We start from the raw sequence: 24,586 nt of genomic DNA, 5'->3' as shown, positions 1-24,586 counted from the left end.
GGCCATGTGAGTGGGCTGTAATCCAATATGACTGGTGTTCTTATAAGAAGAGGAGATGAGGACACAGACAAGCACAAAGGGAAGACCATGTGCCATCTGCAAGCCAAGGAGACAGGCTTTAGAAGAAACCAACCCTGCCAACACCTTGATCTCAGACATCTAGTTTCCAGAATTGTAAGAAAATATGCTTAAACCATCCAGTCTGTGGTACTTTGTTATGGCAGCACTAGCAAACTAATACAATAGGCTTCCCATTTATGGAGCCTACCGGCTAAGAGTTGATTCTGGAGATAGACAGAGCCACATGCAAACCCAAGGGCTGTCACTTACCAGATGTCTGTGCCTTGATTTGCTGGTTACCTATCACTGTGTATCAAATGACCTCAAAACTCAGTGGCATAAAGCACCTCTTTGTCACACTTACAGATTCCATGGTCCAGGAATTTGGACGGGCATAATGGGGGCAAATTTGTTTCTGTTCTATAATATCTGGGGCCTCAGCTGGGAGACTGGGAGGATGAGAATGACTCCAAGGCCTGTCTTCTCACATATCTGGTGACTGATGCCAGCTGTTGGCTGGGACCTACACTGGCATTGTTAGTCAGAAAATTGACATATGCCTCTTCATGGAGCCTGGGCTTCCTCACAGCATGGCACTTGGATTCCAAGGGCAAGAATCCCCTCAGGGAGAGAGACAGTAAGAAGCTGTTCTACCTTTTTAAACCCAGCTTCATAAGTCATGAAGCAGCAGTATTTCCAGAATGTTCTATTCATCAAGGCAATTACAAACGCTTGCTCAGGTTCAAAAAGAGGAAGTAGACTCCAAGGCAAGAGGAAAGGGTTGTGTTCTGGAAAAGCAGGTGGGACAAGAAATATTGTTGTGGCCATTTTTTGGAAAATATGGTCTGCCACCTTTGCACTAGTTTCTGTACTTCTTTGAACCTCTGTTTCCTCATCCTTTAACTAGAATAATGTAAATAGACTCATCTGATTGTTACAAGGATTAAAACGACAACTTCAGAGCAGAGTGCCTGACACATAAAAAGTGCTTAGGAAATTCTAGTTGCTCTTAATATTTAGGGCCAATGCCCCTTAATATCTGGTAAGGCCTTGAGAGGTGATGAGAAAGTAGGGAAAAGAGGTCAGGAGGTCAACAGATAATGTCTAAAGTTGGTAAGAAATATCAGGAGAGAAATAATATCTGAAATATGGTGGTTATCCCTCAAAAGTTAGAAAATTGTTATTAAAAGTGGCTGCCTCCTGGAGAGTAGGACTGGGTTCTGGAAAAGTAAGGAAAAGCATTATTGTTTTTCATTATGAATCCTTCAGAACTATTTGATTGTTCTAACCAAATGCATGCATTACCTTAATTTTAAGAAAGAAAAAGAAGGACCCATAAAAAGACCTGCCAGAGGTGGCTGTCCCAAATAAATGTCAAAAAATTACTATTACTTATCCTTATAGTGTATTTAAATTAGTGTTTCCTAACAGTGAGGCACTATTACACAACTTTGATGTAAAAAAAAAAGGGGGGGGGGGGGAGATAAAAATTATATGCAGAGCATAATCTTAGCAATGTTAACAATACTCATGTTCAGCATCCCTGAGTAACCCAAATATTAACTGTAGTTATCTGTGAGTGGTGGAATTACGGGTGATTTTAATCATGAAACTCTAATTTTATATAATAAGTAATCAAAAGACATTTTTTATAACCATCCAAATATACTGAAAAAAATAAAATAAGAATTCACTTAAAAATAAGATGAACATAAGCTTATTTCCCAGATCTCTCTTTTTTCTCCTCCCCAACATTTCAGTCAGCATTTTCAAATAAAGTATTACCTATGGTTAATTTAAGGGCATAACTTCTTGTTAATAAAGTACTGTTGAAATGCTCATATCGGGTGCCTGGGTGGCTCAGTCGTTAAGCATCTGCCTTCAGCTCAGGTCATGATCCCAGGGTCCTGGGATCGAGCCCCACATCGGGCTCCCTGCCCAGCAGGAAGCCTGCTTCTCCCTCTCCCACTCCCCCTGCTTGTGTTCCCTCTCTCACTGTGTCTCTCTCTGTCAAATAAATAAATAAAATCTTTAAAAAAAAATAAAATAAAAATAAATGCTCATATCAAGATGGGTGAGACTAAGGAGGGTGGCAATATCCTTCAGCATTTAGAAAGACTGAGGGTCAGAGAGTGACCATTAAACCCAAAGAATTAGCAAAAATTCTCAAGGATGCACTGGTGGGAAAACAGTTCCATTAATAATAATAGTAACTTCAGGGCGCCTGGGTGGCTCAGTCGTTAAGCGTCTGCCTTCGGCTCAAGTCATGATCCCAGGGTCCTGGGATTGAGTCCCACATCAGGCTCTGTGCTCTGCGGGAAGCCTGCTTCTCCCTCTCCCAATCCCCCTGCTTGTGTTCCTGCTCTCGCTATATCTCTCTCTGTCAAAAAAATAAATAAAATCTTAAGTAATAATAATAATAGTAACTTCAATATACAAAAATGAATTATATTTCTATATATAAGCAATAAATGATCTGAAAATTAAGAAAGTAATTTCAATTATAATATCATCACCAAAAATAAAATCCTTGGGAATAAATTTAACCAGGGAGACACAGGACTTGTACACTGGAAACTACAAAATACTACTGAAAGAAATTAAGGAAACCTAAATAAATAGAAAGATATCCCCTGTTTGTGGATTGGAAGACTTAATATTGTTAATATGGCAATATTCCCTAAATTTAACTACAAATGAATGCAATCCTTATCAAAACTCCAACTTCCATTTTTTTGTAGAAATAGATAAGCTGACCTTAAAATTAATATGAAATTGCAAAGCATCCTGAATAGTCAAAACAATCTTGAAGAAGAAGGTAAAAGGTCACACTTCCCAATTTCACAACTTAGCACAAAACTGCAGTAATCAAAACAGTGTGGTATTGGCATATAGACAGACATAAAGATCACTGGGATAGGACTGAAAGTCCAGAAATAAACCCATGTATCTATGGTTAATTGATTTTCAACAATGGGAAAAAAAAGAGTCTTTTCAATAAATGGTGCTGGGACAATGGGATATCCGTATGCAAAAGAATAAAGTTGAATCCTTACCTCACACCATATATAAAATGAATTCAAAATGGATCATAGACCTAAACCTAAGAGTTAAAACTATAGGGACACCTGAGTGGCTCAGTCGGTTAGATGTCTGCCTTCAGCTCAGGTCATGATCCCATGGCCCTGGGAAGGAGTCCCGCATCAGGCTCCTTGCTCAGCGGGGAGCCTGCTTTTCCCTCTGCCTGCCACTCCCCCTGCTTGTGCTATCTCTCTCTCTCTCTCTCTGACAAATAAATAAAATCTTTTTAAAAAAAGAGTTAAAACTATAAAACTCTTCGAAGAAAACATAGACGTAAATCTTCACAGTGTTGGATTTAGCAACAGATTCTTAGATATAGCACCAAAAGCACAACCAACAAAAGAACAACTAGGTAAATTGGACTCTATTAAAGTGAAGACTTCTGTGCATCAAAGAACACAATCAAGCCTTTGAAAAGACAGTCTGGCAGTTACTCAAACAATTAAGAATAGTTATTATATGACCCAGCAATTCCACTCTTAGGTATATACCCAAGAGATCTGAAATCAGGTGTTCAAATAAAATCTTGTAAATAAATGTTCATAACAGCACTGTTCACAATAGCCAAAAGGTGAAAACAACCAAAATATCCATCAACTGATGAATGAATAAATTGTGATATATCCATACAATGTAGTATTATTTGGCCATAAAAAGGACTGAAGTACTGATACCTACTACAAGATGAATCTTGCAAACATTATGCTAAGTGAAAGAAGCCAGACACAAAAAGCCACATATTGTATGTTCCCAGATGTCCAGAACAGTTAAATCCATAAACACAGAAAGCAGATGGGTGCCATGGGCTGGGGGGGTGGGGAGAGAAAAAGGGGAGTGACCATTTAATGAGTACCCAGTTTCTTCTGGGAATGCTCAAAATGTTCTGGAGTTACATAGTGGCAATGGTTGCATGACATTGTGAATGTACTGGAAGTTACCAAATTGCACATTCTTAAATAGTTAAAATGGTAAATTTTATGTTAAGTGAAGTTTACTTCAATTTTTTTAAGAAAAAAAAGTAACAGAAATTTAAACAGTAGGCAAAGACCCAGCAAGCTTGATACTGAATTATTTCCAAAACACAGTTCTCTGGTAAAGCAAACCAAGTTGCAATAGAACCTCTCCCTTACCAAGGGCAGCTCTCCAATTCTGAAGAGTCCCACATCTCGCCTTGCTGAACTCAATTAATAGAGTTCTTGGTGTCTGCCCTAATCATCATGCAGACAGATAAAATTTAGTTAATATCCTTCTCTCCCTCCCCAACACTGAAAAATAAGATAAATAGAATCTATCTCCATAATTTTACTTAGTCATTTAGTTCAGTAGCATCTGTTTATCATGATTTACAAGAATTTGGATGGCAATGAGAATTGCAGGAAACATTTGCATAAAGGAATTTTATTTACATATTTTTCCTCCTTAAGCACTAGGATACTCAAAATGGTCACGTCTTGGAAATTCAGGCAAGCTCCAGCGGTGATTATTACCTTTTTAAAAGCCATACTGTATGGTCTTCAAGAAGTGAGAAACATTTACAGCTATTCAATTTAAAAGACAAACTTGAGGATCAGTCTATTTAAGAACATGTAATCAAATAAAAATAAGGGGAAACTGAAACACTAGTTCCTGCTGAAATGGCTTGCCTAATAAGCATGCAAGAAAAGAGAAATCGACTTTCCTAGCATAAGCTTACAGAACAGTTTGTCCTTGGGTGTCTGAGTAGGAGAGAAAACGACTCTCCTCCACATCTTTTTATCTAAAACTTTAAAGCTTAGTTCAATGTTCATATGTGTGAGTACATTTCAGAATTCTTTATATTCTATGTATAATAAAATTAATATTTCTCTCTCCTATACATATAGTTAAATAAAAGAGGAAAGACAGAAAAAAGTATGTAGTGAGTAATATGCTCCCATTTATTTGAGATGGCAAGAGGAGGCTACAAATATTTATACATATTTGCTTACATTTTTTAAAATCAAAGTCATAAAATTTTATAAATGTTTACCTATAGAGGGAGAGAGGATCAGAGTGAAAGGATAGAAATATCAACTAGTTTCTCTAAAAACATCTTATTTTGTAAGCTTGACTTTGAAAATATGTAATTGTTTTACATCATTATAAAACTAAATTAAATCCTAATTTTTAAAAAAGCAGTCTTTAAAATCAAAAGCAAAATAAAACAAATGGACCTCACAATGTATTAAGTTTGTGGCTTAATCACGTAAAGAGGAAGTGTTCAAAATGATTTTTAAAACAGTAATTTGGGGGCGCCTGGGTGGCTCAGTCATTAAATGTCTGCCTTTGGCTCAGGTCATGATCCCAGGGTCCTGGGATCGAGCCCCACATCGGGCTCCCTGCTCAGCGGGAAGCCTGTTTCTCCCTCTCCCACTCCCTCTGCTTGTGTTCCCTCTCTCGCTGTGTCTCTCAAATAAATAAAATTTTTAAAAATAAATAAATAAATAAATAAAACAGTAATTTGTACCAAAGGACTTACACTGAGGACCAAACCAAAAAAATATTAAACTGTTCTCAGTAAATGATTTATATTTTAGTAATAATATTGGTATTATTCTGAAACCATATAGATATGTATATATAGTGATATTACTAATATATTACTAATAAACATATAAATACTAAAGTATATATTGCTTATATATAAGCACATTTACAAAATAGTGTATACACGTATATGTATAATATACAGATACATAGTAGATATACATGAAAGAAATGTATTTTGGAAACAAAACACTTTGGAGAAATGATTGATTCTAGGTTTGGGACAGAAAATGTATAAGGTAAGCCTAGAACATTTTGTCTTACCAGAAAACAAAAGAAACTATCAAAAAACCACTGGGGCCATATCAGAAGGATTTAGGAGTCTACCTGAAGAGGCTCCCACTGGGCCAAAATTGGACATCAATAAGAACAGTAACTGCAATGGAATGCAACACATCAAATATTTGAAAAATTCAGGTCATATGATACTTAAAAATAAACAAACAACAACAACAAAACCCCCAAAAACCTTGGTAGGCACCACTGAAGGATCTAGAAACCTAATTTTTGATTCTGAAAACTGGTTTAAAAAAAAATCAAGTCCTTAATATGCTTTTTCTGTACAAACTCTACCTTGAATAATTAAATCATCCATGAGGGAACATTTCCAGTTGATTAATGAAGAAGGAAAGAGAATTTACAGGAAATGTTCATCAGTGGCTATTAACAATACAAAAAGGGAGACAACAGTAAGAGTCTTCTGATGTTAGTACACAACATTAGCTATAAAGTACTGTTGCATCAGAATCCGATCAAGTTTCTGGATCTAACAGAGAAGACAGAAGAACATGTTAAATGAGACCATGGGGCCAATTAGTAAAATGTGGAAAATTCTACAGGAAAATTAACTGTTTTTTTTTAAACAAACTGCAAAGGAGATAAAGGGAGAGGAAAACCATTAATTAAATAGATAAGAGTTAACAGTCCTGAATTCAAATTAAAACAACTATATAAAAAGGGTGAGGGGTGTAGGATAGTGAAAATTTGAAATATCCATATTTGATACGTATTTATTTATTTTTATTTTTTAAGCCCAATGTGGGGTTTGAACTCACAACCCTGAGATCAAGACCTGAGGTGAGATCAAGACTTGGATGCTTAACCAACTGAACCACCCAGGTACCCCACAATACTTTTTATGACTTGACATAATCAAGTCAAGGGACTTGAACTCACAAGCCTGAGATCAAGACCTGAGATCAAGAGTCAGAAGCTTAACTGACTGAGCCACTCAGGCACTCCTCCATTTTTGATATTTAGAAACTCTTGTTTATTTCATACAGGTTTAACAATGATATTTTGATTAAGTTTTTTAAAAAAAGAATCATTATCTTTTAGAAATACTGAAGCCTGGGTGGCTCAGACGGTTAAGCATCTGCCTTCGGCTCAGGTCATAATCCCAGGGGCCTGGAATCGAGCCCCGCATCAGGCTCCCTGTTCAGTGCAGAGCCTGCTCCTCCCTCTCCCTCTGCCATTCCCTCCACTTGTGCTCTCTGGCTCTATCTCTCAAATAAATAAATAAAATCTTAAAAAAAAAGAAAGAAAGAAATACTGAAATCTGTATGAATGACATATAATGTCTGGTATTTTATTTTTTCTTTTTAAATTTTATTTTTAAGTAATCTCTACACCCAATGTGAGGCTCAGACTCATAATGCTGAGATCAAGTGTTGCATGTTCTTCCATGGCAGGGGGTGGAGGGTGCGGGGGGCCTGGATGGCCCAGTTGGTTGAGAGTCGGACTCTTGATTTTAGCTCAGGTTATGATCTCAGAGTCCTGGGATCGAGCCTCATGTTGGGCACTGAGCTCAGTGGGGAGTCTGCTTGAGATTCTCTCCCTCTACCTCGGCCCCTCCCCGCTTTCATGTGCGTGTTCACGCGCATTCTCTCTCTAATAAATAAATAAATCTTAAAAAAAAAGAAAAGAAAAGAAATCAGTGGGTTGGGAGGAGTAAAGAAATATAGTTGAAACAGAATGAGTTTATCACTGCTAAAGTTAGTGATGGGCACATGGAGTGGACCTCTCTTTTCTCTAAAAAAAAGAAAAAATGGGGGGTGCCTGGGTGGCTCAGTCGTTCCAAGCGTCTGCCTTCGGCTCAGGTCATGATCTCAGGGTCCTGGGATCGAGCCCCGCATTGGGCTCCCTGCTCAGCAGGAAGCCTGCTTCTCCCTCTCCCACTCCCCCTGCTTGTGTTCCCTCTCTTCACTGAGTCTCTCTCTGTCAAATAAATAAAATCTTTAAAAAAAAAAAAAAAAAGTTCTATGCACTCAGTTTTTGCCACCAAAAGTTTTCCCCCAACACATGGTAGCACTTAGAGCTACTGTATCCAAAATTCTCTATTTAGGAATGGCTGTTTGGCTCCGTTGGTAGAGCAGGTAACTCTTGATCTCCAGGTTGTGAGTTAGAGCCCTTATGTTGGGTGTAGAGATTACTTAAAAATCAAATTATCTTTTTGTAGCGCAATTTATAGCTTATTTGTAGCTCAATAATACTTTACTCAACAATACTTTACTCAGTAGAATAGAGGTATTCTTTCAAAGTTAGTGTGATGAATTATATTTTCCCATAGAAAATATATTAGAAATACATAAATTTAAATGAATTGACCATGGCAGCTTCATAGCAAGCTAAGTGTTATATCATAAAAAATGTTATGCCTCATAGGAGTTAATGCTTTCAATGTTGGGATCTACTCATTATTTCTCCTCCACCATAACTTTAGTTCTCTCTACCCAAATCTAAGGAAATATCCTGCCTGGGACACTCAATCATCCTTTGATAAATATTTTAAAAACATTTATTGAGTACCTACTACAAGTTAAGGGGATTTGGATCAAAGATGGTCTTGCTCTCAAGAGCTTCATGGTCTTACAATAGGAAAAACTAAAACAAACACATAACTATAGGTGGCAGGTATTACGTGTTATGATCAAGGTGTGTAGACAGGTCCATCAGAAGTCCTCAGAACAGGTTTGATCTAATATCTACTTTCTTAGGCTAGGGGAATGAGCATGGGGTCTTGAGTCTTCAGAAGTTACTTAACCTCGCTGAGTCTCCTCATCTTTAAAACACCTGCTATGAAAATCTAACATACATACTGTATTGAGCACTGTGCCTCACACCTAGGAGGTGTTCAACCAATTCTAGTTTTCCTCCTCTGACAAATATTTGTAAGGTTGCATTGAGCACTGCCGCAATCACCCACTACCAGCAGATACTTTCATGTGAACACTTCCAATAAACTTCCTTAAATTCAAGGCACAGGATTACATAAAATATTGTTTCTTATTTGGTCAGCTATGCACTTCTGCAATCCTACAGATTGAGTTCACCTACAGTGAACCATGCCTCTTATTTTGGTGTCTAGTCAAGAAGCTCACCTCCTCTCCTCCCATCCGTGGGCTGCACCCAAATTTACCAGCTTAGGTCTACAGAACAGCTCCACACTCTCCAAAATTCCTAATCTACTGCCTTCCTTCATCTCTGTAATTAAGGGTTACTTTACTTTCTAGAACTCTATTTTTAACTCAAGATTTAGCCATAACAATACTAACTACAGCATTACTCATAATAGCAAAAGATTATTAATAATTCAGACACCCCCAAGATTGGAAGTTGTTAAGTAAAATATGTAGCATCCATATAAACAAATACTGGATAGCCATTTAAAATGTTTTGACATCCTTAATGCTAAAAAAGTTGTACATGTAGTATAAATACTACCCTATAAAACAAAATGCAAGGGAGATTGAAAAAACCAAAATGTTAGTGGCTTTTAGCCTTAAATGGTGTCTCCTTCATTTCTTGCTCTTTCAAACAAGTCTTTCATCACCTGGATATTATAATGGATGGATGCCTGTATCTGGAACATGCCACTTTCTCTGCAACCAAGAGTCCACTTCTTACACCATCCCTAAGCAGATTCCCCAGCTTCCTGCTGCCACTCCAAGCTTTAGTGCATCCTCCACTCTCAGCAACACCTCCTTTTGAGCTTCTTGTCCCCTCTTATCTTCAGCCTCCCTCAACGTTGTAATTATTTAAAAGGCTGTCTTCTACCCACAGGACTTCAATGCCCTACAGTTAAAAGCCTCAGGGGTTGCCAACATCCCTGCTGGATGATCCAATACCCTGGTTTCCACTATCCCTGACCACAGAAGCTCTCAGTTCCCTCCCAGACCTCCTGTCTCCCGTTCAAGTTTCTGCAAAAGCCACTTCAGCACCCAGTATGCCCTTGTTCTCACGGACAGAACCTCCTTCTGCTTTTCTAAGGCAGGCCAGCTCAGCTTAGTTTAAAAAAAAAAAAAGATAAAGGCCGCCTCCCTGGAACAACCCTCTAGCTCTGACATTTTAGCTATGTGGCATTGGGCATTTTTCTCAACTTCTATGGATTTACTTCCTCATCCTTAAGATGTGTGGTTAACATTAAGATAAAATAACATTGGCTCACCTTTTACTCCCCTTAGGACTTGCTATCACTTTCCTCTCAGAACCTAATACTTTGCAGCCACGCTTCAAAGCACTGAACTCTTACTCCATTCCCCTGGTATGCAAATAACCCAATTTTCCACCTGACCTTGAGCCATGAGGTGCTCCCTCTCACTTCTTTTAAAAGCAAAATAAAACACAAATATGCCCCTCCTGCAGCATCCCCTACTGCCTTTTCCCCTCTTCATTATTAAACTACTGAAGGCTATTAACAGTCTCTATTTCATTCCTCAAACCCTTAGTCGGTGAAGATAACGGTGGACATCCTCTCCACCTCGGGAACCCAGGCTGGAGAGACAAATGGAAAGACTATTCCTGGAGCATAAATGCTGTAAACTACTCTACACATCTAATTGTCGAAACTTGAGTTTTCTCTCTGGGACGCCTGGGTGGTTTCGTCGGTTAAGCGCCTGCCTTCGGCTCAGGTCATGAGGCGGCGGGGGGGGGGGGGGGTCCGCCGGGTTAGAGCCCCGCAATGGGCTCTCTCTTCAGCGGGGAGCCTGCTTCTCCCTCTCCCTCTGCCGCTCCCCCTGCTTGTGCTTTCTCTCAATCTTTGTCAAATAAATCAATAAAATATTAAAAACCCCCAAACCTCGAGTTCTCACTTTTTCCGAAGAGCCAACAAGATGGCGGAAGCGGAGCAGAAGCAGCACCGGGCCTCCCTCAAGTTCATCTACTGCCGCGGGGGCCTTGACCGGCTTCTGTACTAGTCTCTCGAGCAGCTCCCGCACCTGCTCAGGAGCCCGGCTGCTGGACTTGTCCCTCGAGCGGCTCATGCACCCCCTCAGGGCCCCGCGGCTGGGTGGCCTCCCTGGCGGCACGCGGCGCCTGCGGAGGGAGCAGCACGCGAGGCTGAGGCGCCTGCGCGAGGCCCAAGAGGCACCGCCCATGGAGGGGAACCAGGCGGCGAGGGCGCACCTGTTCCACGGGGATGGTGAGCAGCAGGGTGCGTGTTTACAGCGGCAAGACCTCCAGCCAGGTGGGTATCAAGCCGGAGATGACTGGCTGCGACCTGGGAGAGTTCTCCATTACCTGCAAGCCGGTGAAGCTCGGCTGGCCTGGCATCGGGGCCACCCACTCCTTCCACTTCATCCCTCTGTAACTGACCTGTTCAGCCAATAAAGGCACAGACATCTCTTAAAACACAAGTTCTTTCAACTGTAAGGACGGTGTGTGGAGCTTTGCAGTGGGGTGTGTGGGAGAAAGTTCGGGGCCTCCAGGCAGGGCTGAGACTGATAAACTGATGGGTTTCTTTTTTGTAAGACGGGAGCCATTACCAAACCCACGGGCCCATCAAGTGTTCTAAAACACCTGACACTGAGAAAATGCCTTTTTCTCTCTTCATTCCTACTCAGAACTTTATTTTTAGACTGTCAGTCCTGTAAGGGTGTCTCAGAATCAGCTGTTGCTAGTCACTATTTTTGAATGAAAAACCACTTCAGTTCCACTTCATATTGAAACATGGTGAACACCAAAAATCTTCCCAACAGCCACCAATTTTACAAACTCCCAAAAATTTAACCTTCCCAATTACCTCCCTAAAAAAAGGGTCAGATTAGAATTTGCGTTAAGATTCCCAAGTTTAGAAGAAATACCCGATTCTTTTGCATCTATCTAGAATACCAGTTGTGTTTGATCTTTTGCCCAAATGAGTATGTGAATACGATTTCTGAGATAAGTCTAGAGCCTATGTCAGCAAACCTACAGTTAAATGCCAGACTGTAAACATTTCAGGCATTGCGGACCATAGTGCCACTTGCTTTTTTTTTTTTTTTACAACCTTCTAAAAACGTAATACTTAGTGCAAGTGCCATATGAATATCGGCTACAGTAGGATCTGACTCAAAGGCTGTAGGTTTGCCAACTCTGGTCTAAATTGGGTTATGAGAGGGGCGCCTGGGTGGCTCAGTCGGTTAAGCGTCTGCCTTCTGCTTGGGTCATGCTCCCGGGGTCCTGGGATCGAGCCCCACATCGGGCTCCCTGCTGAGCGGGGAGCCTGTTTCTCCCTCTGCCTGCCACTCTGCCTACTTGTGCTCTCTATCTCTGTTAAATAAATAAACATCTTTAAAAAAAAACAATAAATAAATTGGGTTTGAGTGCTTTTAGACCATGCCTTGTCTTTTGCTTCTCTCACTCCTAGAACAGGCCTCAAGGTACAGCATGCCTTAAATATTCAAATGGTTGATAAAATCAAGCTAGGTATTGTTAGTTCTTGGGTTAGCAAATGGTGAAGGAAAACAATATTGTAAAACTTCACGAGCTTGTGTTATTTTCTATCTTGGGATGTAGCTGTCTCAGCTGATTTTCTGAGCACAGCTACTGGTTGCTTATATCACCAAGCTAGGTCCTATTCAAAAGAGCTGGCCCTTGACCTTCAGAAACTTAAAAGGTAGAAATGGTCTTTTGTTTAAATATGAGGAAAAAATTAGAATTCAGTCCAGTAAGGATGAGTATTAAAGAAAAAAAACCAGACAAGCTAGAATAAAATGTTTTATTATTAAAATAAAAAACTTTGTATAAAAGCATTACAGATCAAAAGCTCTATTTACACTTACTGATTCAATATCCAATTAGGCATCAAACACTGAACAGGCACAGCAAAAGGCTGCACATGCAAAGAAAATGGACACACAAACACTTAAGATTCCACCTCTACAAAACGATTTGATTAATACAAAAGGAGAGGGGGGTAGGGCACGACACATGAAATCTGCCCAGAAACTAAAAGGGTAGAGATGGCAAGTTAACAAACTGTTGAAAGTCACCCAATTCTAAAAAGGCACTTCTCATTGTTATAAAAGTGCTTAAAAGCTGAACATGAACCCTGTGCCTAGTTTATAACTTCAAGAAAGCAAACACCACAAAGACTAGTAGTAGACGAGTATTACTATTAATTTTCCATGCAAAATGATCAGGAATTTGAAACACCTTACATACAAACCAAAATAAACTTGGCAAACTACAATTATGCTGAAGTGTTACAGCATGAATTCAAGTCAGCCTATTCCTGAAACCTCACCATCCTAACTCCCTGGGATGTCTTTTCTACATGATTTTGAATACAGCATTGCCCTTGGACCTTTGGGCAGTGACTGTGAGAGCCAGATGCATCACTTAACCTTGTAGTGGAAGAAAGCAGAAGCAACTGAGTCTCAACCAGGGCAACTTGTAAAATAAGCATAATACATGGAATATTCTCATGAGAGGCATCCAAAGTAATATACTCCACTTTCCAACAATTACCGAATTTTTTCACATGGTTTTAAGACTTGTGTGCCTTGATTCTGTTAAAAAACATCAACTAGTATGAACGCTAAATCTAAAATTATACAGCTTTCTCATAAACAAGTTAGAGGGCTGTTCTCTGGAATTCAATAGATGTACTTAGTTAACATTACTACTGTGTTTCTAAGTGCTTGGTTTTATGGGTGGATTCCAGGGCTATTTCAACGCCAATTAAATCAAACATGCTTTCCTAAACTTGCCATTTAAAAAGAATCAGAAACAAAATGGTGGGAGAGAACCATTGGAAATAGAGGGGGGATGGTATGGGGTGGGGGGGAAACAAAGAAGAAACTGCAGGAGGGCAAAGTATAGCTAGCGATATACCTCTGTGATGGTCAGAGACACGTGTGTCTAGTGAGATTAACTTGATTTGCGTTTCCTATAAAACTGGCTTATCATCAAAATTCTTAACTCGGGTTTCAATCATGTGACAAAACCGAAAACTTTAGGAAGATTTGCGCATTGGAAGACGGAGAGTGGATCTTCCAAATGCTATGCTTGCATTTCGAATTCCTGTTTCAGACTGAAAGAGAGAAGGGAACAGGTCAGGATATGGTTTTCAACCTAAGAATGTTCTTTGGAAAGCCTAATTCAGTTTTCAAAATGTTTTCATTGAGTTATAGTATATATAGTTAAGTGCATACATCTAAACATACAACTGGAATTTTTATGCACTCACACACATGTCCCCACCACCCAGATGAAGACAGAATGCATTTCCAACATTGGAAAAGACTCCCAACGTGCCCCTTTGCAGTCAAAACCTGCAGTCCTCACCCCCCGGAGACAAACACTATTTTCACTTCTATTATAAGACACAAACATGAATGTAAGATTTGGGTGTGGAAGAGAGAAAAACCAGCCATTTACCTTTTCAAGTAAGCATGCACATTCCCAAAGCCATGGTATTTGGCTAAATACACAAGGACCCCAGTCGCACACCGCCCATCTCGCTGCCGGCAGAAACTACAGTTGCAGATCCTGCGGCAAGGCGGGCAATGCCAATTCTGAAGGAGAATTGTGAAAAGGCACAGTTAAATCAAATCTTACTTTCCTCCCCTTACTTATCTATTCTTATTTAACCTCTAAGGTAGGTACATCAATTGCATTTACATCTTTTTTTTTAAGTAACAGCAAAAGCTTAATATGATTAATTTCCATTAATCCTCCTGATGTTTTCTTAGGAAATGCAGCAGAGGTTACACAGCAACTAGCAAGGGTAGAATCAACTTCCCCTGTAAGGTCTGGTCCCAACCAAGCACTCTGGAGGGGGACACATACTTGTCTATGAAGTCATCAGCCTCCCCTGAAATGTGCACCCCACAACTCTAAGGCTCTATCCTTTCACTGTTACCCTTTCTGGCCCTTTCAACTCATGGCTAACATTTTAAGTCCACAGGACCACCCTTCAAGGCACCTACTGGATCCAGCAGAGCATCCTTGACCTCTTCACCATAACGGTTTCGAAGGCAGGGACCACAGAACTGGCCTCGAACACCCCAGCACTCTGGGTTTCTGCAGTTTGTTTTGGTATCAATAGTTTTCTGGCGGCATTGATGGCAAGTAGATCCCTACAAAGAGGCAAATAAGATGGAAAAAAAGAACAAAACACCGCTTTTTGTATAGAAAAATGGCATAAAGAACGTCCTTCTTTGTAGATGGTGTCTGACAATTCGTCTTTCAATCCTATGTTAAATCTACATACACATGTATATGCCAAGGGCATGAAAAATAAATCAAGCATGGTGATTTCATCAATTGGCAGATGCAATAGTTAATATTATCAAAACTAGTTTTCTGCAAGAAAACATCTTATGCAAAAAAAAAGTACCCCAATCTTTATTTTTAGCACACCACTCTACCCCAGCACCTGTGTATGTAGACGTACACACAGTAAACATATGTTGAATCGATTTCTAAATTTACAGAAAAATCAAATGCTACCAAAGGCTTACTAGGCAAACACCATTACTGCAGACTCACTAAGAGATGTGTATCCCAAGGATGCTAAGAAACTTTCCTTATATGAAAAAAACACCCAGGCACATATCAAATATGCTAAGACCTTTAACATTAGCAAAACTCTAAGGATAGAAGCTATCCTTTCTCTCACAGATGTTCATGTTCACAGATATGACTTAGAGAGGTTCGAACCAATGAGCGGTTATAGATCTTCTCTCGAGAGTTGTTGCAGATGTTCTCCAGCTCTTCCTCTGTAATTTCTTCCACAGGGCGAATTATATGTGGAAGGGTCATGGATCCGGCACGACGACTTCTGGGCATGTCATCTTCCTGCATGACAAAATTCATGGAATGGTGTTTCTACTGGCTCTCCCCAGCTCTGAATCCCAGATACATGATTTGTAATTTCTTCACGAAGAATTCAACCTAGAAATCTTTCTTATAGCTTGTGGAGAAGGGGCAAGTTAAGTTTACTAAAGATAATGGGACAATGTCATGGAAATGATTCCTACATTAAGAAGCTGAAGAAAGCTTTGGCCACTTAAAAATAAAATCTTGAAATAAAAGGTGGGGGGGGCACTCCGGCTGGCTCAGTCGGTAGAGCACGCAACTCTTGATGTTGGTGTTATAAGTTTGAGCCCCATGTTGGATGTAGAGATTACTTAAAAATAAAATCTTAAAAAAAAAAAAAGGCAAGTAAGCAACAAGCTTTGACCTTCTCACCTGCTAACAAAACACATCAAATAAGTTTATACGACATTAACAATTGTGAATGATTTGAGAAGGTTTACTACAGGTCATCTTGTGTTGAGGCCACGTGGGTCCCTGTGTTGTGTATTGGACACTGGGCTTACAGAAGATGACAAACAGAAGAGCAAACACAAATGCGGAGAGCTCACATTCACGTAGTTGTCCATGGTCTTCCTCTTTCTCACCAGCATATACTTATCCTCCTCCTCTTCCTCCTCCTCCTCTGTGGGTAGAGCACTAAGGGACCCAAGGATCCGGGACCTTGACCTGGTAAGAGGACGAGCTCTTCGTTCAGGGTTTCTCCTGGAAGCTACACCTGGGAATGTACGCCTTCGGGGTGTCTTTGACTGCTAAACAAAACACACATGATGGAACCCATTTATTCCAGAATGAAGAGAAGTGGCACCTTCTCCTTAAGTACGTTTTTGTTTAAGTAAAACGGGAGCTCCATTTCCTAATCCTTTGTCCTTTCCATAATGCATGGGAAGTGAGCCCCAAAATGATACAGCTGTTGTAATTCTGCTCTTCTAACATCAAGCCATTTCTCTCAGACTGAGAGATGATCCTTTTATTCTTCCACTTAAGAACAGATCTCGTTTTCCAAAAAAAACCCTTTCTACAATATCTCTTGAGCCCTGAAACATATCCACTATTTCTACATGGCACAAGAGAGAAATGTAAGTATGGTTTTCCTTCTTCTGTTTCTTGCTTGCCTCTTCCCTTTCTCCTCAGGGAGCAGACACACCAAATTCCCCTTAGTTGCACCAGCTTAGTTCCTCAGAAGATAATCACATATATTAGGCCGTGACTTGGTTAGGAAATTGTTTTTTCCCTTTTTTCCTCCCATTCTCAGTTATTAAAAACCTCTATTATTAGGAAATGCAGCAGAGGAAGGAAGGAATATCCTAATGCTGGGGATACAGAAAAAAAAAATTCAATCTTTACTCCCTACCCTTGAGAGGCTTAATTTAGTTGGGAAGGAGAGAAATAGCCAATCAAAAGGGGTTTAAGCGCTGCAGAAGCATGGTTTGGAGAGGCCACACCTGTCCTAGCATGCACAGAAGAGGTCCCAGAGATCTGTTAGAAGGTTTACTTCTTTGTCTGTAGGACTACACAAAATAAGGAAATTGAATTTTAAAATAACAAATTTAGGGGTACCTGGGTGGTTCAATCGGTTAAGCGTCTGCCTTCGGCTCTGGTCCTGAACCCGGGGTCCTGAGACGGAGCCCGGCATTGGGATCCCTGCTCAGTGAGAGTCTGCTTCTCCCTCTCCCTCTGCCCCTCCCCCTGCTCATTCTCTAATAAATAAAATCTTAAAAATAAATCTATCTTAGACCTGTCAAAAATACTACAATATAAACAAGGATTTGCACTTACTGTACTGGGGCCTGGTAGGGAACGCCTTCCAGGGAATGAGCCAGGGAAGCTTTCTAATTCTGACATTAGTTTTGCAAGCTAAAAAGGGAGGATATTCAACAGAAATTATTAGTTTAGAATAACTGCTGAAAAAAAGCAACTTCTGGAAATTAGTAGCACATCTCGAGTTTCTGATTTCACTTATACATTTACCAAGACTTTAATAGATTAAAAAAGAGAAGTTAATTTAGGAAAAGCAGCACATTTAAAGCACACATTGTGAAGACTTCACAGTTACACTGAAAATAATTCTTAGGACACAGGTATAAGCAATGAGCAGCTTACAGAAAGGATGGGAAGGGTTATTAGTGTTAGCACAAAGTCAGATACCTACCATTGCTTTGTTTTGCTTTATATTTAAAGCTCTTTTCTCCAAAAAATCCATTCCATTTTCATCTTCTGAATCAGAACTGGAATCGGTCACAGTATTCTCAGGGGGCTGGGGGGGCACTGCTCTTTTGTTGGCGGCTCCCCTGGTTTTTTGGGTTGGAAACTTCATGGCCACCCGGAGGGGTCCGGACCGTCGGCACTGGCTGCGAGTCCGGTAGCCAGTGTGGTCTGACTGCAGTCTCTAGTTAATCAGGAACAATGGAGTCGTTAATGACTTGTTGATTGTCCGACAGGCTGCACCAATATGACTACAAAATCCCTTCTGAACAAAAGACACTGACATCAAATAAATTTTAATTGAACACCTTAATTGTCAATTTTAATTGACAGCTCTGGGCAATAAAATCAGGAATTACAAATAAATAATCAGGGTAGTTGAACTCCTGTAGCCTGAGACAGGTCTTTATAAGCCATCTTCATAGCCCTTAGGCCAGTGGTTCTTCATCTTTTTTTAATGTGAAAATCCCAGCTCCCTTTTTAATTCAAAAATAGATCTTTTGTTTTTTAAAAGAATTCCTATAAAAAGAAATATGTGTTCTCCCACAACCATGGTTTCAATGTTTGGCATTAAACTATATTACAGGTGCCTGAGTGCTCTAATCTACTTTTTAAAAAATTTGCGGCAAATAGGCATAACATGAAATTCACCATTTTAACCCTTTTTAAGTGTACAGTTCAGTGGCATGAAGGACATTCACACTGTTGTACAGCCATCACCACCATCTGTCTCCAGAACTTTTTCATCTTCCCAAACTGAAACTCTGCACCCATTCAACACTAACTCCCCACTCCCCCCTGGCCTCTGGAAACTACCATTCTACTTTCTGTCTCTATGAATTTGACTATTTGAGGTACCTCTCTAATCTATTTACTGTAAACTTAAAATTAAAAAAATTTTTTGAGATTCCAAAATTAAAGTGGGGTTCCATCATTAAAAATATATTAAAATTAGCCACCAGGGAAAAGCAAATCGGAATCACAAGATACCGCTTCATTACCCACTAGTGGAGCTGAATCAATAGCAAGTATGGCAAGGATGTAGAGAACCTGGAACCGCATACACTTTTGGTAGGAATGTACAAGGGTGCAGCCGAAGACAGCCTGTCAGTTCGTTACAAGGCCAGAGTTACTACAGGACTTGTTCAATATATATACTCCGATAGTATTATGTCCACACAAAAACTTGTATGTGAATGTTCACGGTAGTGCTATTCACAATAGTCAAAAGGTGCAAACAACCCCAAACCCATCAACTGATGAAGAGGATAAATAAAATGTTGTACATTCACAAAATATTATTCATCAATAAAAAGATATTAAGTACTAGCACATGCCACAACATCGAAGAAGCTTGAAAATCTTCCATGAAGTGAAAGAAGCCATTCACGAAAGACCTCATAGTGTACGGTTTCATTCATACGAAGTGTCCAGAGTAGGAAATCTATAATGGTAGCAGACAAATTGGTGGTTGCCCATTGATGATTGGGGGTACTGGGAAAGGATGAGAAGTGACTGTTAATGGGGACAAGGTTTTTTTGGGGAGCTGATGAAAATATTCTAAATTGACTGTAGTGATGGCTGAAAAAAATTGATTGAGAAAAGAAAATATATAACCCATAAAGTCCCAGAAATGCAACAGCCACTTTTTTTTTAACATCCAAACACTTCTTAAACCTGCACAGCTTCTAGTATTCTTCATGTACTTTTAGTGTGCCCAACGACGAGAAAATGACAAACTTTTATGGGTTCTTAAGACTTTTAATTGATTGGCATCTTATTAATTGAAACAAACAGCATCTACAAAGAGTGTATTCACTGCCCCGAAATGACTCAGGCTAGACAATGTTTAGGTCACATGCAGACTTACAGACCAGCCTCTGCAAGAACTCCAATCTGCACTGATTTGGACCACCATCACTTCTTAGAGGCAATGTTACATTACCACCAAGTTAGACTGTGATAAACACTCCTTGGCCAGATGTTCTCACTTATGTCAGTATCATTGTGGTCGCTGGGAGTGGCTCCCCATCAGACCCCAATGAGCTGAAGAGCATGCACCTGACTGTAAATCAACACACGGCTTCCTTTGTTGAGACAGTCCTGCTAACCAGAGTCTGCAGAACTAAGCAATATGCTCAGGGAGAGCGGGACCAAGATGCAGCAGCAGCAGTGGCCTGAGCAGAAGGACCGAGGTTAAAGGTAAAGCAGCGTGCACAAGAAAAGCCAGCCAAGGAGCACAAGTGAAAGCAGGAAGGGCCCTAATTGTCATTATGTGCACTCGAACCCACATTTACCAAAGGCCTGCTCCAGGCCGGGGCCAGTACTGGGCTGGGCACTTGAACTTAAATACGAATATAGCTAATCTTGAGGACATGTGGGCTTCTGATCATCAGGCTAGATTTCTGTGGTAACAGAAATCTGGAGGTTGGCCAATTTTATCTTACCGGTTTCCAAGACTTTCAGAGCCTACAAAATGTTCAAGCTTTACAACTAGGGCTACATTAGTAAAAACTGTTGTAAGACATGAAGAAGAAAATAACTGTTAAAATTTTAAAAAGGTCAACAAAATCTTCTGGCATGACTAAAATGAAAATTATGAGAAAAAAACTTTAAATTACGAGAAAAAAAAACTTCAAACAAGTATGTCATGCCTGTAAATGTACTGTACTTCTTGACATGGGTTCTCAAACTCACCATTCCATCTTGTATCTCACTCTCTGAGAAACCGCAAAATGATTCATCGTCAGAGTCGGCATGAAAAATACTGGCCAGTTCTTTAGTGACATCTGGCCTTGATTTCTGTAAAAATCCACAATGGTCTAACACATCTTGCACCTCACTTTCTGAAAAGCCGCAGAAAGATTCATTATCAGAGTCCTCATAAAAAACATTTGCCAGTTCTTCACTGATATCTGACCTGAATTTAGGTTTCTGTAAAATAAATAAATAAATGTGGTTGTGCATTTTTTTTTCCTTTTTCAAGAACCAATTTTCCATAAACCGTGCAGAGAGCAAATCACATTTACAAGTGCACTACAAGAGAACAGCTTTTGTTACAAAGAAAAATGGTTCAGAGGTTTACAAATGATTTCTGAGTTGTTATGGCAAATCATCAGGCATGTTAGGTTAGGCGACATTTCAAAAAGATAGAATAAGTAGCTAATCTACCTCCAACAATTACTACCTAGAACCACAGCAAAAAGTGAAATGAAATTACAATGCATACTGTATTTTCCAGCGGCTGTATAGAAATGCAGGCAAAAAGCAAGCAGCTTTAATCACGCACAAAGCATTTGGGGCACTGTGGGCACTGCAGACTCAATTCTGTTTATTCTCAGGCAGCACTTACCGTGTTTGCAAAATTATCAGAAGCAAAGCTGTCACAACTGTCATCAGAGGATGACGACGTCTCCATGGAAATCAACTTCACATATCTAAATTTCTTTACATTCTTCTTTACTCCGTGATCCTTTTGCTGTAAATGAAAATGGCAATACTATTAAGTGGGACGCTTACACTAACTGAAGACATCATTTTTGAGTTTAGTAGTTCAAACAGCACAGAGTAGATATATCCATTTCTTATACCCTACATAGTAAAAGGAGAATTTGCGAATGCTACAACAATATTTTCAAAACCTGGTAAAATCTTAAAAGGGGATCCCTTTGAAGGAATATTGTTAAGGACATTTATCGGTTCAATCAAACATCTACAGAACTACCTCACTGAACACCTCTTTCCCCCAAGCTAAGCGTGTCATACGGAGTTCCCAAGGGGTTTAATGCTGACTTCCTAAAACCTGCCTGTTAAAAACATTAGATGGAACTTCCAAAAGGAAATTTCAAAAGTACAAAATGGTAGAGTGATTTCTCTCCCTCAGCCAAAATCAAGCTAATGAGGTCTTTTTATTTAAGCTTTGGCCTATGTACTGTGATGCTAATTTCCCAAACTACAAGAACTGGGCAGCACCTCTACTTCAAGATGGCAGGCTTTCAAGCTGGCCCTGCTCTAACCAGGAGGGGTATATAGTGATTTCAGCACAAGCCCTTACAAATCAAGTACATCAACCGAGTGAACAAACATACAAGGAGGCAAGTGAAAGGTCAAAAAGCACTCCAAACCCAGGTAGAATGCACGATTCCACCTCAGCATTCTATCAGCCTGGCCTGACATTCAGCTCTTTCCAAAGTCCCCTTCCTATACAATTCTTAAGTTTTTAGAATTCCTTCTGTAAGTCACAAATTACTTGTAGGTTACTTGTTCATAAACACCGAACAGCCTGGCTTTGCTCATCAGAAAATGCAATTAGCATCTATCTAAATATAGAGACGGCAGTTTCTGGCATTTCTTAACACTTAATGAGACTTAAGTGTTTTTAGTTCCTATGTTTTAATTTTCTTAAATATGGCCACACAATAGAAATGACTCCTCCCACTGAAAACTTTAAAAGGCAAGCTCTGTTATGGGTCCCACAAAATAAAGCCAAGATGTGAGGTGTCAGGTGGAAAGAACATTCTTGACCTTCCTTGTACATCTCACATTAGGCACTTCATTTCAATCTCTTGCAAATAAAATTATCATGTCTTTTGTCCTTTTAGAAAGGCAGAAAAATGTGATAATAGGTAGGGCTACTACCTATTAGAAGGCGTCTCAAACACCCCATTTTCCAAGTGAGGAAATTCAAGGCTCCAGGGAGGTGAAATAGAGTGCCCAAGAGGACACAGCTGGAAGGAGAACCCAATTCCTTAATCTCCTACGACAGCAGTGCTCCTTGCACTAGTGCAGCAATTTACTCATCAATCTACCTGCAAGCAGTCAGAGGCCCAAGACAGCCTCAAGGAAGGCAGTCTACTGGAAGCTGACAGGGAAACATACGCTGGGCTTTAACACGTCAGCACATGCCAAGAGTTAGTTAGCAGGCAAATGCATGTTTGGAGGAAAAGACGTAGAAAAGGCAAATGGTCACGGTTGAGATGAACTTTTCTGGCAGGCAGGTAATAACTAATACCACTTAGGTGTTTTTTTCGTGCCAGGCCCTAAGCATGTTTTCACATTACGTTTAATTCGTTGCAACAAAGGTGCTATCATTATTCCCACCTAACAAATGGGGAAGCCGAGGCGTGAGGGGTTAAGTGGATTATTCGTCACAGGATGGCCCAAATTCGAACCCAGGCACGTCAGACTCCAAGTCCTGTTACACATGGCTTTCTCCAACCTAAAAGCTAACGCCGGGTTACACCCAAGAGTAGTGTCTGAAACCACGCCCCCAACACGCCCTCTCCCACACCCCACCCCCACTAGAACCACAGCTTCCCCACGTGTCACTCTTTATTTATTTTAAGCATGTCACACTCTTCCTTTCCACCCAACCCCCATCTTCTAACATCTCCTGGGGCAGACCCTACGTTCCGGTTTCCGTTAGAGCAAAAAGTAACGTTCCATTCAGGGAAACGTCCTGCAGCTGCGAGTAAGGTTGGTGGGTGGAGGAGTGGGAAACGAGCAAATGGTCGTTGAACAGCACCTTCAGGTGCTCTTAATCGCCGCCTGGAACTAGAGATGCCTCCCCCCATGTGCGCACCCAAGTCCTAAAGAGACCATTTTGCAAGACCTTTAAACTTCAAACCCACAGGTACTCAGCGGTTAGAAAGCGGATGCTGGTGTGGCAGGCGCAAAATCCGGCGGGGAGCGGGTCCAAAGGGCCCCCCAGTGCGCGCCGGTCTTGCCGCAGCGAGCCACCCATCCGCCCGCAGCTGCACGCTGGAAAAGGCTGCACCGCTGCAGGGCAAACCCTCAGGGTGCAGAGAGGGAGGCGTTCCCCTTCACTCGGGCTCTGGCCGGCAGGCACAATGGGGGACCCGCTAGCTCTGGCCGCTGTCCGGCCCCGAGCGCACGTGCACTTCAGGCGCACGTGGCTTCGGGCTCCCCAGCGCTGCCAACCAACCTGAAAACTGCTCAAATCTCCGACCGCCAGCGCGCCGGGTGCGCACGCCCAGCTGGGTCGGCCCCGGGCTCGGAATTACACGAAATGCATAAAATCTGGGGCTTGCCTAAATGGGCGCCGCCCAGGACCGCCACCAGTTGATAAGCAGCACTCGAACCGTGGAGGTAGAGGGAGTCGGTACGCGCCCAGTACCCACCGCGCCCGCCCCTCGGGTTCATCAGCCTAGCGCTCACCCGCACGCGGCGAGCGTCCATGCTGGCGGCGGGCGCCCAGGCCGGCGCTCTGAGACGGGAGAACGAAGCACCGCGCGCCGCGGTCCCACAGAGCCAAAGGAGCTGGAGCTGCGGCGGGCGGGGCACTCAGACCCGGGACCCGAGGGGCGGGGCTCCGGCCGGCTTTCCCGCGTTGGGGCGCAGGTCCTGCAAGCTGTGGTAACCGCCTACCCAGGCGCAAGACCCTCTCGGCACTGGGGAAAAAAGCGGCCCCCAAAATATTATGACCCCAAGCCACAGCCTTGGAATGCCCTAAAGTCCGCCGTGGAAAAGCGGCGCTTTTAGGGCTCTAGACAACTCTCTTTATGTTGCTGCACGGTCCTGAGCGAATGGCGCGAAAGAGGTTCGTATTGCCCCGGGGTTAGCAGGCTGATTTGCA

At 41.2% G+C, this 24,586-nt stretch overlaps 1 protein-coding gene across 3 annotated transcripts; it reads right to left on the bottom strand.

Moving 5' to 3' along the window:
• Window positions 1-12,668: 12,668 nt before the first annotated feature.
• On the bottom strand, window positions 12,669-24,281 carry CDCA7 (cell division cycle associated 7). Of its 3 annotated transcripts, XM_036084804.2 has the most exons (10): window positions 24,169-24,281; window positions 21,344-21,469; window positions 20,689-20,925; window positions 17,939-18,175; window positions 17,566-17,643; window positions 16,338-16,538; window positions 15,631-15,768; window positions 14,898-15,047; window positions 14,347-14,483; window positions 12,669-13,999 (listed from the first exon to the last, which is right to left on the bottom strand). In XM_036084804.2, the coding sequence occupies exons 1-10, from the start codon at window positions 24,187-24,189 to the stop codon at window positions 13,969-13,971; spliced, it is 1,356 nt and encodes a 451-aa protein (XP_035940697.1). In that variant the 5' UTR covers window positions 24,190-24,281; the 3' UTR covers window positions 12,669-13,968. The 3 variants fall into 3 exon arrangements, with proteins under 3 accessions (XP_035940697.1, XP_035940698.1, XP_035940699.1); XM_036084805.2 differs by lacking the exon at window positions 17,566-17,643; XM_036084806.2 differs by lacking the exon at window positions 20,689-20,925.
• Between the last annotated feature and the right edge of the window lie 305 nt (window positions 24,282-24,586).

The sequence above is a fragment of the Halichoerus grypus genome, chromosome 4 (assembly GCF_964656455.1).
Source record: "Halichoerus grypus chromosome 4, mHalGry1.hap1.1, whole genome shotgun sequence".
Lineage (NCBI taxonomy): Eukaryota > Metazoa > Chordata > Mammalia > Carnivora > Phocidae > Halichoerus > Halichoerus grypus.
Note: the sequence above shows the minus strand (reverse complement) of the source record. Positions and strands in the feature narration are given on the sequence as shown.

What these genes read in the sequence shown, in the direction of transcription:
- CDCA7 (XM_036084804.2), bottom strand. Translation starts at nt 24,189, where the DNA reads ATGGACGCTCGCCGCGTGCGG. An exon ending in CCCTACCAGGCCCCAGTACA is followed by an intron (nt 16,539 to 17,565) that starts GTAAGTGCAAAT and finishes TGTTTTGTTTAG; the next exon opens with CAGTCAAAGACACCCCGAAG. An exon ending in AGATCTATAACCGCTCATTG is followed by an intron (nt 15,048 to 15,630) that starts GTTCGAACCTCT and finishes GCCTCTTTGTAG; the next exon opens with GGATCTACTTGCCATCAATG.